General features: G+C 38.5%; 1 protein-coding gene across 7 annotated transcripts in view; it reads left to right on the top strand.

Moving 5' to 3' along the window:
- Positions 1–13,853, top strand: part of GRIA4 (glutamate ionotropic receptor AMPA type subunit 4) — a 329,847-nt gene that overhangs the window by 302,390 nt on the left and 13,604 nt on the right. For 2 of the 7 annotated variants that reach the window (XM_045018828.1, XR_006579769.1), the window contains exon 14: positions 6,893–7,007. The exons of the other annotated variants lie outside the window; for them this stretch is intronic. In XM_045018828.1, coding sequence (XP_044874763.1) covers positions 6,893–7,007 — 115 coding nt within the window. The remainder of the gene's footprint in view (positions 1–6,892; positions 7,008–13,853) is intronic. 7 annotated transcript variants of the gene reach the window in all.

Here is a 13,853-nt window from a genome sequence, read left to right as displayed (position 1 = left end):
CATAAGGCCTGATTCTGCTCTCATTTACCCCAATGTAAATCAGGAGTAACTCCACTGAAGTCAGTGAAGTTACACCAGAATCAAAGATAAGTGAGAACAGAATCAGACCTTCATTTCCTTTTGCTGAAGAAACGTTAGTTACCCCATAAATACCAACCAAATTGCTCAATTGTAATCTTATTATGGAGTCTAGTCCAACTTAAGCTAATAAATCTTTATTTAATATAAACTATGGGCCAAATTTTCAAAGGGGTCTCAAAGCCAGACTGTAAATTTACTTGAATTTTCAATTACATGTGCAATCTGTTCATGTCTGTCACTTGTGTTTTAAAATTATAGTATTTGCACATAATTTGGGTGTGTAAATATTTTGTATGTGTAAATAGCAGTACATGAAGAATTGCTCCTGCAAGTGATTGCACATGCAAAATTAGAGGCTGCATTTTAGAAAGTTTGTCCTTAGACCTTTGAAGTGACCAGATTGTTTTCCTTTTAAATGTGCATCCTGCCTTTAGATATTTTTTTTTATTTCCACTGTGGATCCTTCAAGTCTTCTGAGAAAAAATATCAGATATACTTTGGATAGAGCTTTCTTAATAAAGGAATGCTTACTTCATTCCTAATTTATTAAACATATCCAACTACTTTCATACAATTTGCACTCCATTTGTTTTGATGAATTGTCAAACACATGCAGATTGTACTGGTATTAGAATCTAACATCAGCACTTTCCAAAACATCATTAAAATAGGTAGCCAAAAAAACCAGACACATTTTTACTTTTTGCCGGATAAGATGTGATTTAAATTATTCTGTATGATAAATAATTTTAAAGGCTGATGTGAACAGGCTATAAACATGTGTCTACATGTATTTAATGAAATATCTCTGTGACAGATTCTCAACTGCATCCAAGCAGAGCTGGAATGTAGTGAGAAGGGAGGCTGTCCAGGAACCAGCTGTGGCTTTCTGATCCTGAGCCCTCTGGCCCTGGTGCGAGTTACAGTGGTAAGGGGACAGCTCTAACTTGTACCACTAGCATAAGGTCCCTGAGCTCAGCTGCATCACATCCCTTCCCCACTCACACCATCACCAGAACTGCCCTCCTACAATGCCATGAGTAGGAGGGCAGGAAACAGCTATGCCAACAGATAGCTCCTCTTCCACAGGCGGAATCCTCCATGGCTTTAAATCCACTTTTGTGCTGCTTGGGCCAGATCCTTGTCTGTTGTAATTTGTTATCACACCATTGACTTCACTGGAGAGCCGACAATTCCCACCAGCTGGGGATCTGCCGCCTCATGCCGTGCAAGGTGGACTTAGGAACTAAAGAGTCCAGTCCTGTTCTTTGACCCAGTTATGCCTGAACATAGACCTATTTATATAACCTCTTCCTAAAACATGTTTCTTATCGTATTGATCATGAGACTTTCATTTTACCTTTATCAGTAATGCAAACTGAAATATCAGACGTACTGTTGGTCATTCAAGTCTGGAGTGAATACACTGGTTCACTAACTCCCTAGATTTGTATGACTAATCTGAGCAGTTGAAAGTAGTGATGGGCTCCAGACACAAAATTCAGATTTATATCCAGATTTCAAACACCCCAACTTCTGGGAATGGTTTTGGATCTGGGGTTCTGGTTTAGCCCATTGCAAAGACAGGATCAGAATCCAGGTCTGGATTTCTGATGGTCCCCAGGTGTGCAGATCTGAGGTTTTGGTTCAGAGCAATTTCTAGGTGAGTTGGCTTTAAATTCCAAGTAAGAGTTCTTTTGTTGCTTTCTGAAGTGAGCAACAGTGCGTATTGGAAGGCACTTTTCTGTTCTGTTTTCACAGATGTCCGATTTCCTCAACAATGTTAGTCCATAAGCTCAGTCTCTGACAATGCTAGAAGATGAGCCACCTGGCTCCCCCATCTTCTGTCAACCAGCTTTCTCAGTGTCTCCCAACGAGGACTCAAACTCAGGAGGCCTCAGGGAAACCACTTTGATACACTAATATTTTTTATCCTTCAAATGCTCTAAAATATACTAGCGCATTTAAATGGCTCTAAAATGCTGAGCTATAAAATAATGCTATAGTTTAGCAATACTCCCTTAAAGTGTTTTCAGCAAGTCAGTGGACTTCTGTGTCCACTATTTGATCACTACTACAGGAGAACAATATCAGGGCAAAATTCCACCATCATTTGCACCTGTGAAACCCCAGGTAAGCCATGGGAGATGCTTGAGTTCAAATGAAGGCAGAATTCCACCTACTGCTACTTTATTGAGTGACGTCCACTGTAAATTTCCTCTTGTTAAATACTGCCATGATCCAAAGCCCACTGAAGTCAATGAAAATCTTTCCACTGATTCTAGTGAGCTTTGGAGTGGACTTATATAATGATTCTTTTAACTGGAAGACAAGTTATTCCTTTCCAGACTTGTATTTATTTTTTGCAAAGAACTGTGCAGTTGTATAAGTCCTGTAGGCAACCTGCACTGTTCTCTGTCTGCGTAGTTCTACTTTTTGTTAACTGTCAAATACATACTTCCAAATGGCACTAGTAAATACAGTGAACTAATAGCCTAAACCATCTGGGAAGGTTTTTTTGGAAATTATTACTGAAAAATTGATCTTTAAAAAAATGTGGCAGTTAAGTAGAAATTGAAGCTGTGCTTGCTATTGTTACTGTGCTCTTCCTGCATGAGGAGACATGTAATGGTTTTAACAAATCTCTCCCATGCTGTAACTCTATACCCTGTGTGTACCGCTGCTTTAACAGTACCCAAGATCCATACATTGAAAACACTGTACATGCACTCAAAGAATAATGAACTGAGGGATAGATTGGAAACAGTTGCAATATACGAGGAGGCAGATTGGGCTGAACTGATTTGACTATTGTGTCCAAGGATTCTGGTTTTCCTTTATTAATAAAATACTTATGAAGATTTTAATAATTATACAAAGTAATAGCAAGTATTACAGGCCAAATCACAAAGTACTTATTCTGTTTTTCCTATTTAATCCTTACCCATGCAAAAGTCTCACGTTCTTCATTGGAGTTTTCAATGGAAGTTTTGCCTGAGTGAAGATTTTAGGATTTGTCCCTAGTTTGGATTGCAATTTTGCCACTCGTACTCATGTTCTGAGAACTTCTCCTAAGTGAAGAACTACTTAGCATGAGTCAGAGTGATGTCATCTAGCCCTCCAGGCTCAAATATATTTTCAATTCAAAGTAATCATCATCGAACCTGTTGAGAAATTTCTGTTTCACAATGACATTTGTGCACCAGATACTGCAGTCTGAGCATAGAATCTCTCTGTATGTTTCACTGGGAAGAGAGCAGCAGTTTATTTACATATTTTGAGTTGTACCCTGATAACAAAGCAATAGAAAGAGCAGTGTGAAACTAACCTGTTTTTACATGGCCTACTAGATGTAACCAGGAATACGATATGTTAGAATTAGAAACAATAGAGCTTCATTTCAGAACAATGATTGCATCTTAAATTCTCATTTACTTCTCCATCCTTTTTATTTCCATTTTTCTATTGTGCTGTGAAACTGTCTATGGATATGGCTAATAACCCTGCTAAATAACCCTCTCATGAATGGGTGGGGTTTTTGTATTTGTGGAGGGAGGGTTGTTTGGGGGGTTTTAGGACTTCTATCAAGCAGCTGCAGCTACTCTAAAAGATTATGGGAAACTTTTCCTCACTAACCTTAAATACTTTTAGGGATAAAAGTAGAATACTTGGTAAATGAGAATAATGTCCCCCTTCCAGACTGAAATTAAAAAAAGAGGTTTAATTCTTCAGTGTCTTTTAAAAAAACAAACATGTCTAGTTTTTTACATACAGATTATAATAGTGACCTTGAATAGCCAGAAGAAAGATCTAAGTTGTATGAACATTGACCTGAAAAATCTTCTGAAACTTGTAGTACTAAGGGCAAAATCCTTATTATAAAGTTGTTAAATTTTTGCTCTGTTTTTAGGAAAAATTTTCTCTGAAGTCAATGAGAGATCTTTGCTTGAATAAGGACACAGTAAGAATTGATTAATGACTTCAGGATTTAAGGCTTTTTATCAGTCATAACTGAAGTAAATGGAAAGTCTCCACTTACTTGAATAGGCACTGACTGAGTTCTTAGCCCAGAGAGAATACTGTTGACATGTAATACGGTTTATGTTGAAGATCATAAAGATACTTTTTAGAAACTACAAAATAGCAGCTAAACTATTATGTCTATAGTGGTCCCAAGTAAATCTCATTTAAATAATATGCATGATTCATCTGCATTTAGGCCTTGAGTCAGCAACGTACTTAAGTAAGGGGCTGATGCTAAGCACACAAGCAGCTCCATTGAAGTCACAGGCTTAAAGGTAGACACTTGTTTAAATGCATTGCCAAACTGGGGCCTTAATTAGGGCTGCTCCTGAGAGGCAGCTCATTATCCCTACCACACCTATTTAATAAGGCCCAGGCTCCGCCACCTTGGCATTCAATAGCATGTCATTGGCACTACTCTTTTAAGTGCTGAGCAACATGACTGAGGTTTGCAGACTCTGGCGCTGTGTTAGACCCTGTTCCTGCTGCCATTGACACGAGTGGGAATTTTCACCATTGACTTCAATGGCAGTAGGCTTAAGCCTTATATGTTAAAACTTTTTCAAAACAGAGAGTATGGTCCAGTATCAAGGAAACAAGGCTGCTGGGATCAGCTTCCATCTTGGCCTCAATCCTGCAGTCCTCACTCAGGTAAAACTCCCATTCAAGTTAATGGAAGCTCTGGCAATTTTACGAATGTAATGAGCAGTCTAAAAGCACTAGCTTTGTCTCTAAAAGCTTAATTAGAAACCCATGGTAAATATCTCTGGTTTAGAAGCAGTTGCTTCCCAGAACAAAAGGGATAAATGAACAATTTCAATCCAATCTTGCTATTTATCCTCTCCCTCTAGATCATGACCCATAATTAGAGTACTCATATAAAATTACATTTGTCAGACTGGCTGCTAAATTCCCCTCGAAGGTTTTATCCACAAAGAACAGACTGTTATCACTCCTAGTACAGCTTATATTTCTCCCTTTTCAGTTTCAAGGGAAGGCAAGCAATTACATTATCTGCATTGACAATCTAATATAAATTTAACTACAATAAAAAGAGGAGCAGGTCACATCTGTTTAGAAATAGTTTCCAAAATTTCATAGTTAACTAGCAAAGATCTGCCCGGTTTCCAATAGGGGCTCATATGAAAAGTCATTTCCAGGCAATAAAGCACAAAGGAGATGTTCTAAAATGGGAATTTACCCAATAAACAGGAATGTATCTGACCCTGTGTGAGGTGGAAAACTCCATGAGTTTGCACTCACTGTGTTTCTAATCTGTTCCTTCAACTCTGGAGCACAGATGCCCCTTTCCTACTGAGCAGAGGGTTCCACCATCAGACTCTGATGGGATCCCCCTGAGATCCATGGAATCACAATCATCTCTTTGGAGATCCTGTCCAGCTTCATTCCCTACTGTTACATCCTATGACTCTTGGCAGCAGGAGTCCTAAGGAGCCCTGCTGCCAAAGAATCTCCTACTTGCTGCTTCTCCCAGACCTTCCTTGCACGGTTCCACATCAGTGAGAGAGACAGCAGGTAAGTCAATGTCCCCACTGAAGTCCTTCAGAGTTAGTGATGGGAAGATGCCATGGACAGAGGAAGTCCCCTTCCAGTCCCTGCACAGCCTCCACAGAGGGATTTCAACAGGGACAAGCAACGGGAGGGGAAAGTGTTGCTTCCTCAGCTTCACCATTTGTACATGGGGATAATAACATTTACCTTCCTTCCATGCGTGTGGTCAGGATTTATTATTTAGGGATAGATTCCTGCTAATCTTTTCACAGGGGCATAGGGGAAGAGGAAGGTAGTATGAAGCATCTCATACTCACCCTGCCCACATAGACGTACATCTTGTGCAGTCCATGCAAGGGCTGGCCAGAACTGCAGTCCCTGTGCTCAGGAGATCAAGGATCCTGCCCCTATGGATGTGAATGGTGCCCCAACATTAAATGGAGTCATGGCTCCCTGCCCTCACCAAATCAGCCGGCAGATCTGGTTGGATGTCTAGGGGGAAATATGCTGCACCCCATAAAGGGAGGTAGCACTGTCTGTGCTCCCCACACCCTAGGAAACCCAGCATGTAGGTAAAGTATAAACATGTGAAGCGTTATTTAAACTTTTATTAATAATATGCATGATTAAATATTGATTTAGCTGTCTAGCTTTAGGCCTTGTGACACATATCAATTCATTATTTAAAACCTCATTATGTGATCATTAACAAAGATATGAGGCAGTGCATCCTAAACAGCTGTTAAGCCTCCAAAAAGGTGGTGAATGCAGGATAAATGCCTTGATAGATTTAATAGTCAACCAGTTTTTAAATAACTGTAGTCCTTAGTTTAAAATAGGAGATTTAAAACCTTTATTTTATAGCACTAACGATAACACTGCCTATCTAAAAAAAAATCTAGACCCATATTGACCTGTTTCTATAAGTGTTCATATTCAAAACAGACTCAAGGTAACCAGAAATATAAATCCAGTCTGACTTTTATCATTATTTTGCAAAGATGCTCACATAACTCTTTGGTTGGGTCATAGAATTTATAGAATTTTACTATCTAAAAGCTGGGTCATTTAAAAAAAAGTCTGTTGTATTCTGGAAACACTTTTTTTTGCCTCTGGACATAAGCAAAATTATTTATACTGTCAGGGGGGTTGTCAAATGGAAATGAGAGGTTTATTTAGCGTGTGGATCCAGCTTATAAAAGAGCTTAAGTCCTCATTCCTTCTAACATCTTAACAGCTGTGCAGTTTCTTACAAAATATGTTTTATCGTTTCAAGAAATGCTGTTAACCTCGCAGTTTTAAAACTGAATGAACAAGGCCTCTTGGACAAATTGAAAAACAAATGGTGGTACGACAAAGGAGAATGTGGCAGCGGGGGAGGTGACTCCAAGGTTAGCCTCAATGTCACCAAAGCGGGTAAACAGTATGTAAAGTAATTGGTGCATCTGCTGGGGCTTTACCTGCAACCGAACAAACTTCAGTATTGCTAGTAACTGAGCTCAAGATCCAGACAGATGTATGCGATTACTGTCAAAGCAAAAATATTTGCATTCGTTACAAGTTTCTCAAGTGGAACTTGTTAACAAACCAGTTTAAGCTATGAATTCTATCATCAATGCTCAGAAACCTTCCTCTGTCAAGAATAGATTACATGCGCCCTACACGGAAAGATACAAGACCAGAGCCATCTCAAAGCTAGGTCTAGTGAACAAGCAGCAGGAGCCCAGAAGGAAATAAGAGCATCAGGCTCCTCATTTTCTGGACTGCATTGCTCCAATGTGTTTTTCCCTCAATATTAGAGGAAGGTGGAGCAGCTCAGCTCTGCTTCCTCATAGCAGCGGCTCAGGGTGTACAGGTTCAGGAATTTTCTATTTAGACAAATTTCCATTTCCAGCCAAACTATCCAATACACTGATGCAATTTCCAGTTAAAATAGCACACACTGGAATGTTGTGATACATTACCTGGAACTAAAATTCATGTGTATTCCTTAGGAAAAAAAGTTAATTGGAAATTGCACCTCTCTCTTATCCTTCGTCATGTCAACAGCTCTGAATTTTAGGCCATTACTCATGCCCTGGATAAAGTTAACCTACTTTTCCTTCATTTCATCTAAACTGAGACTTTAAAATTGCCAGTCATATAACTTGTTTTGCCTTCTCACATCAGCATCCATTAGGCAAACTAATGTGTGCTGAAATGGCATAGAGAGGAAATTAAGATACTAAAAGTAGCCCTCAATGTGCCAGTCAAACACTCTTCAATATATATTTGTGTGCATGTGCGTGTATGGTATATAGAGAGAATACTACATGGGTAACTGTGAAGATACAAGGCTATCTATATTGAGGGGTTCTGGTGACGCCGAGGGAACCCAAAATGTTTAATTAGCCTTCTTTACAGTTTCTTACATTGTATTTTTTCTCCTCCCCTTCCTCAACCATCCTTTCCTGACACTGCCCTTGCCGCAGAGACCACTCCTTGTGCTGCTCTGCACTCACCCAGATCTGGTGTCTTAGTCCTCTGTGCTTTGCCTTCCATCCTGCTGCTCTAGCAAGTTTTTTTTCCCCTTGGCTCTGCTGGCCAGCGGTTACAGTTTTAAAAGTGGTCTTTAGTTTCTTCTCCAAAGTGCATGTGGACATGAAGTTCATTAGCACTTACTTCAACTGCAGATAACTTCTTGTAAGAAAGCCTATTTGATAAGCCATAAAATTCTCACCTTCCTTTTTTTTTTTTTTAATAATACTCCATCCAAGTCATCACTGGCCTGAAGTTTCACTGATTGTGAAACTTCACTGTTGGGCTTTTTAAAAAATACTATATAATATAATATAATATTATAGAAATGTCATGGAGGTGATACTACGCTTGTGAATGAACACTTTTTTTTCCTATAATGTATCTGAATCATCCTGAAAAATCTCAGAAAAAAACTTCCTAGCTGTAAGAACAGTAGCACAATGGAACAGACTGCCTCAGGAGGTTATGGAAGCTTCTTCACTGGAGATTTTCAAAAGGAGGCTGGAGAGCCACCTGTCTGGGATGGTTTAAACACAACAAATCCTGCATCTTAGCGGGGGTTAGAGTAGATGTATTTTGTGGTGCCTCTAACCCTATGATTCTATTATCAATTTGAAATATAAAATACAAAGCTATGCTTAATGTTTCAAATCAATATAATGAGATAACTACCTTAGAACTCTATTTGCCCTAACATCTGTTATTAATAACCCTGGTAGATAGGGACCACATGCAATAAAGTAGAGGAGGGCAGCTGGCAGAGGGAAAAGCAGGATGTCTTAGGATATCACAGGGAAGTGACTGCATGAGGAATGGGAGGAACAAGCTAGGAAGGAGACAGCTAGGAATGCAGTAGTCGGGAAGGAGAAAGCTAGGAATGCAGCTACATGAAGTAAAGTACAGGAACTGCATGCCAAGGGAGAACAGGAAGTGAGTAGGGACACATTGCACAGGGGAGTGTAAAGAATGTGACACAGGGAAAGTATCAGGGATAGACAACATTGGGGCGGGGTGTAATATATAAATGCTGCATAGCTACAGTGTCTGTTTTCTTAAAAAATACAGATGCCTGAACTCTTGACTGGCTTGATATAAATGTTTTATTGACATTTATCATCTACAAAATTCCTTGTTTTGAAGTAAATCTACACATCCACTAATAATCTTATAGGTTCTGATCCACTGATGTCAGTGGGAGTCTTTTTATTGATTTCATTGGGCCCTGGATAAAAGCTTTTATATTCTTTTTTGCTGTCATATGATCAAGTTAGCTGAACATAGAGAACAGTACCACAGGTTGTTCTGCTGTACTGCTAACTGCTACAAACAGTAGTTCAAGTCCACGAGTCAGGCCCTTAATCAGAGTCCCTTTTTTGATTTGTTAAAAATTTTAAAAAATGATTGGATTGAGTCCAGTTCTAGATTACAGTATACTACAGTCTCCTTGATGAGATTAACAACCTCTCCCCCACCCTGAAAGCAATACAGCACTCTAGGCGTACACGGCCAAACTAAGCTGTGTCCTCTGATATACAGCCAACCAGCCAGCACACACAACCCTAAACCCAAAACATTTCTTCATGGTCATCCCAAGAGAGACGCTGTAATCAATTTAAGTTGCTCAGCAACTCTCTGAAGTTTAGATCTTGTGAAACCAGGCCCTTGCAAACTCCTAGATCCATTCTTAAACTAAAGATTAGTATATAGTACTGCTGTACTAGCCCTGACCATTTTTGTTTTAACCCCAGCTACGAAAGGAAAGGTCTCCAACAATTCAGAAATATAGTTCATTAGCGTTCTGTGGTTACCAGAACTCCATGTCACTAATTTATAGCTCCTATTGACTATCAATAAGATTTAGTGCTAACGTCACTTTTGAAAATAGCACTTAGATGCTTTTGAAAATAATAACCCAAATCTTAAACACATGCTGCCACAGGTATATCTGATAACGTTAAACTCATTTAAACATAGTTTTTGCCATTTAATTTCCATTTCTTTTTACAAAAATAAGAGAACATTGACCAATAACAATAAAACTGGCTCTCTACTTCTGTTTTCCACCCACATGCTAATACAATGTTCCTCTTCTTTCATTTAGTGGATGGAACTGGCCTTATAACTAATTAAAAGTGGTTAAGAAAAGTGCTCCTATTGCATAGCAATTATCTCCCTCTTTGAAATTTTGCAGTGGTTTTAGAACCACTCTATGCTGTAGTTCTTACTGCTGCATGTGCCCATTAGTGCAGTGTTGTATGATATTAAATTAGGATCATTTTTCACAATTAAATTATTCAAGTTTTATGCCATTATAATTTCAATGATGTTACCAGCATAAAAGTCAGGGCCTTAGCCTTTTGAAAATAGTTCCTCTTACCAGTAAATGAGTGAAGATGGAACAGGAGAAAATGACAGGAAAGCCAGGTGGGGAGGTGGAAGTTGGTAAAATAAAAAAATAAAGTATCAGAGGGGTAGCCGTGTTAGTCTGGATCTGTAAAAGCAGCAAAGAGTCCTGTGGAACCTTATAGACTAACAGTCGTTTTGGAGCATGAGCTTTCGTGGGTGAATACCCACTTCGTCGGATGCATGTCACCCACGAAAGCTCATGCTCCAAAACGTCTGTTACTCTATAAGGTGCCACAGGACTCTTTGCTGCTTATAAAAAATAAAGAATGTCTTTAACTGCATATTATTCTCCCTGGCCCCTATGCCCCAGTCATTACTTAAACAGCACTGCCACTGATTTTAAATTGTCTCACTCTGACTGTCGGACTGGAGACTTGGATCTTCTTCAGTGTAAAATCCTAAAATTCTTATGATATACAGTATATGCAGTGTGACTATTTAGATAGTATGGGACATATTCTGCTGTGTTACTCCAGACTCACACTTCTGGAAATTAGAGCACAATTTGCTAGTACTGCATTGCAAAGCTTGGTGTAGAAAGATTTATACCACCGCCAACAAATAATGGGTCAGATCTTCAACTGATGTAAGTTGACTTCAATAGAGCTACACCAGCTTACACTAACAGAGGATCTGGAGCAACTTTTTTAACTTAAGAGTCTCTACCCATGTTTTTTAAAAAATCATATTATCATTTGGCAATATAATGTACAATATACAGGACTGAACTTGGTAGAACATTTAATTCCAGATGAGTTATCCGGTTTATGTTTTTTATACTACTCTTCTTTAATATGCTGTAAATCACATTGACCTAGATTCTGCCACCCTTAAAATCAATGGCGCTACTTACCAAATATGTTTCTACGCAATGTGGGAAAGGTTGTTAGCATCTGAGTGTTTGACAGGTGTGGTTAGAAAAAGCTAGGGCTTGAAGAAGAGATTTTCAAAGAAACAAAGGGTTGCGACATACTCAATTCCTATTGAAAGCCAATGGGATTTGGACACTTAACTCTCATCTGTGCCTAAAATGTTAAAAACAAACAAAAATATGTTATTCTTCATTAATTTTGGTGAAGAACTAAAATATATAGTAACTGTAGTCTGGTTTTGATAGAAATTTTGCAAGCCTCTAAAGTTCCATTTAATTTTGAATGTGTTTTTAAACTCAGTCTTTCAGATCACTTTTAAATCTTGAGTTTTTCTTCCTACCTTTAATCTATTATATCACCTATGTGCCTCATTTAAAGATGGACACAAATACAATTTTAAACATTTTTAAATTCCACCCAAAGTGTCTACAGTATTTAGTCATGCGCTTTAGGAAAGGCTTAAGCTCAAGATGGTGCTGTTTACATAGAAACGAAAGGGCCAAATTCTGTCTCATCCACACACACAAAACTCCCATTGAAGCCATGTGTAGTGGATGGAAGTGTCTAAGGGCATGTTTGCCTTAGCAGCTGTAGACTATTGATAGGGCAAGTGGCTGAATAGAAAAAGTAGTGCTAAGAGAACACTGAAACGGCCTCTCACACAGAGCTCACTGACTGCACTGCTATGGAGGAAATGAAATTCTGCCTCTATCCTGCCCATTGCTACCGGCTACATAATACAGAAGGCAGGTTAACTTGCAAATGTAATTTTCCAGTTAGAAAGTAAATCATGAAATCAGTTGTTTTTCTCAATGAAAAGAAAACCTGAAAGTTCCCGCCAAAGCACTGTGTATGTAGAAGATGCCTATGGGAGCAGAAAGGATGATACAGATGGATCAAGAGTGGGTGAGAAAGAAGAAAGAAACTCAAAATGTGGCAGGTGTTAGGCAGCTTTATGTTCCTAAATTCTGAATGCTTGTGCTGAAATATCAAGCAAAAGAGTGGAGAAATTACTATTGACTCCCCCTACACACAGGTAGCCACTATTCTTGACAGTTCATATACATAATTCATTAATATCTAGCTCCTAATTTTCATCTTATTTAAATCAGTTGAATCTGGAATAATTCCACTGACTTCCGTGGAGTTGTTCTGGATTTTCACGGTGACAACAGAACCTGGCTGTCCCTTCTATGTATACCCTGTGATGTGGCTGGGGATAGAAAGATTCAAATGGGGCGCTGAGCCAAAACATTAGTGGTGTTGGACAATAGCTATCCAAGCCATATTACAATGTCAGTTATTTCACACCTGTAGCAGAAGCAAACAGAGATCATATTAAGAGGCAGCTTGCCTAGGGTGACCAGATGTCCCGATTTTATAGGGACAGTCCCAATATTTGGAGCTTTTTCTTACAATAGGCACCTATGATCCCCCACCCCCATCCCGATTTTACACACTTGCTGTCTGGTCACCCTAAACTTGCCAGCATCCCAAACTGCCACCCACTAATTTTAGTTTTCTTAGCCGTGATAGTCTCTGACTCCACTTGCAACCTGCACAGCCTGCTGCCAGGAAGCCTGACAATAAAATGTAAGTTTAAATACTGAACAAGATCAAACAATATATATTTTTCTGTAGTAGTATCAATGCGTTCTGTATGAACTTAGTGGGGTTGAATTTGAAAGCATACAAAGTATTGTATTTACTTATAGAGATCATTGTAGAGTATATGGAAATGTATTGAAGGTAGTCCATATGGATTAAAGGTCATGATCCACAGAGCTAACATTGGAAGCCTGAATTATTATTTATTTTAATATTTAAATATATTTCTTCATGAGAATTCTGAGAAATATAGTTAAATCAGTTACACAAACATAATTCGAGCATGACTAAAACTCTTTTTCTTTTATAGTAACTCTTTTAATAGTGTCATTCATTTCTGACATAGTGTCACTAAACTAATTAATATTTCAGTTGTTTTACAGTTATTAAAATTTTAAATCGTGCATTTATAAATTATCATTTTAAAAACACTCTGGGTTGTAGTACGTTACATGAAATGAGTTCCATCAGAGGAATCTGATGATACCTTAAACACACAAGCTTGAGTTTTTTATTGTATGATGTTACCAGAACATGTCAGTGCTATCATTTTCTGATATCTAAGAGTAGCCCATCTATTATATAGTGTTTCAGGTTTTCTGCCTTCCTCGCTGGTATTCATACACACCTGCACATAAATACATATCTCTATGCGGGTCACTAAGAATTTGATAGTCAATGTTTTGAGAGGGAAGGTAAATTAAAATTCTCATAACCAATTATTATTTCAGTTGTTTTCAGGATAAACTGCCCCAAGTGGCATGAAGGGTGAGCATTAGTACAATACACTGGAACTTTTTAATGGAGTTTTGGTAACTTCAGTGTAACCCC

Source organism: Mauremys mutica, chromosome 1 (genome assembly GCF_020497125.1).
Source record: "Mauremys mutica isolate MM-2020 ecotype Southern chromosome 1, ASM2049712v1, whole genome shotgun sequence".
Taxonomy (NCBI): Eukaryota; Metazoa; Chordata; order Testudines; family Geoemydidae; genus Mauremys; species Mauremys mutica.
This window is presented reverse-complemented; position numbering and strand designations above follow the sequence as displayed.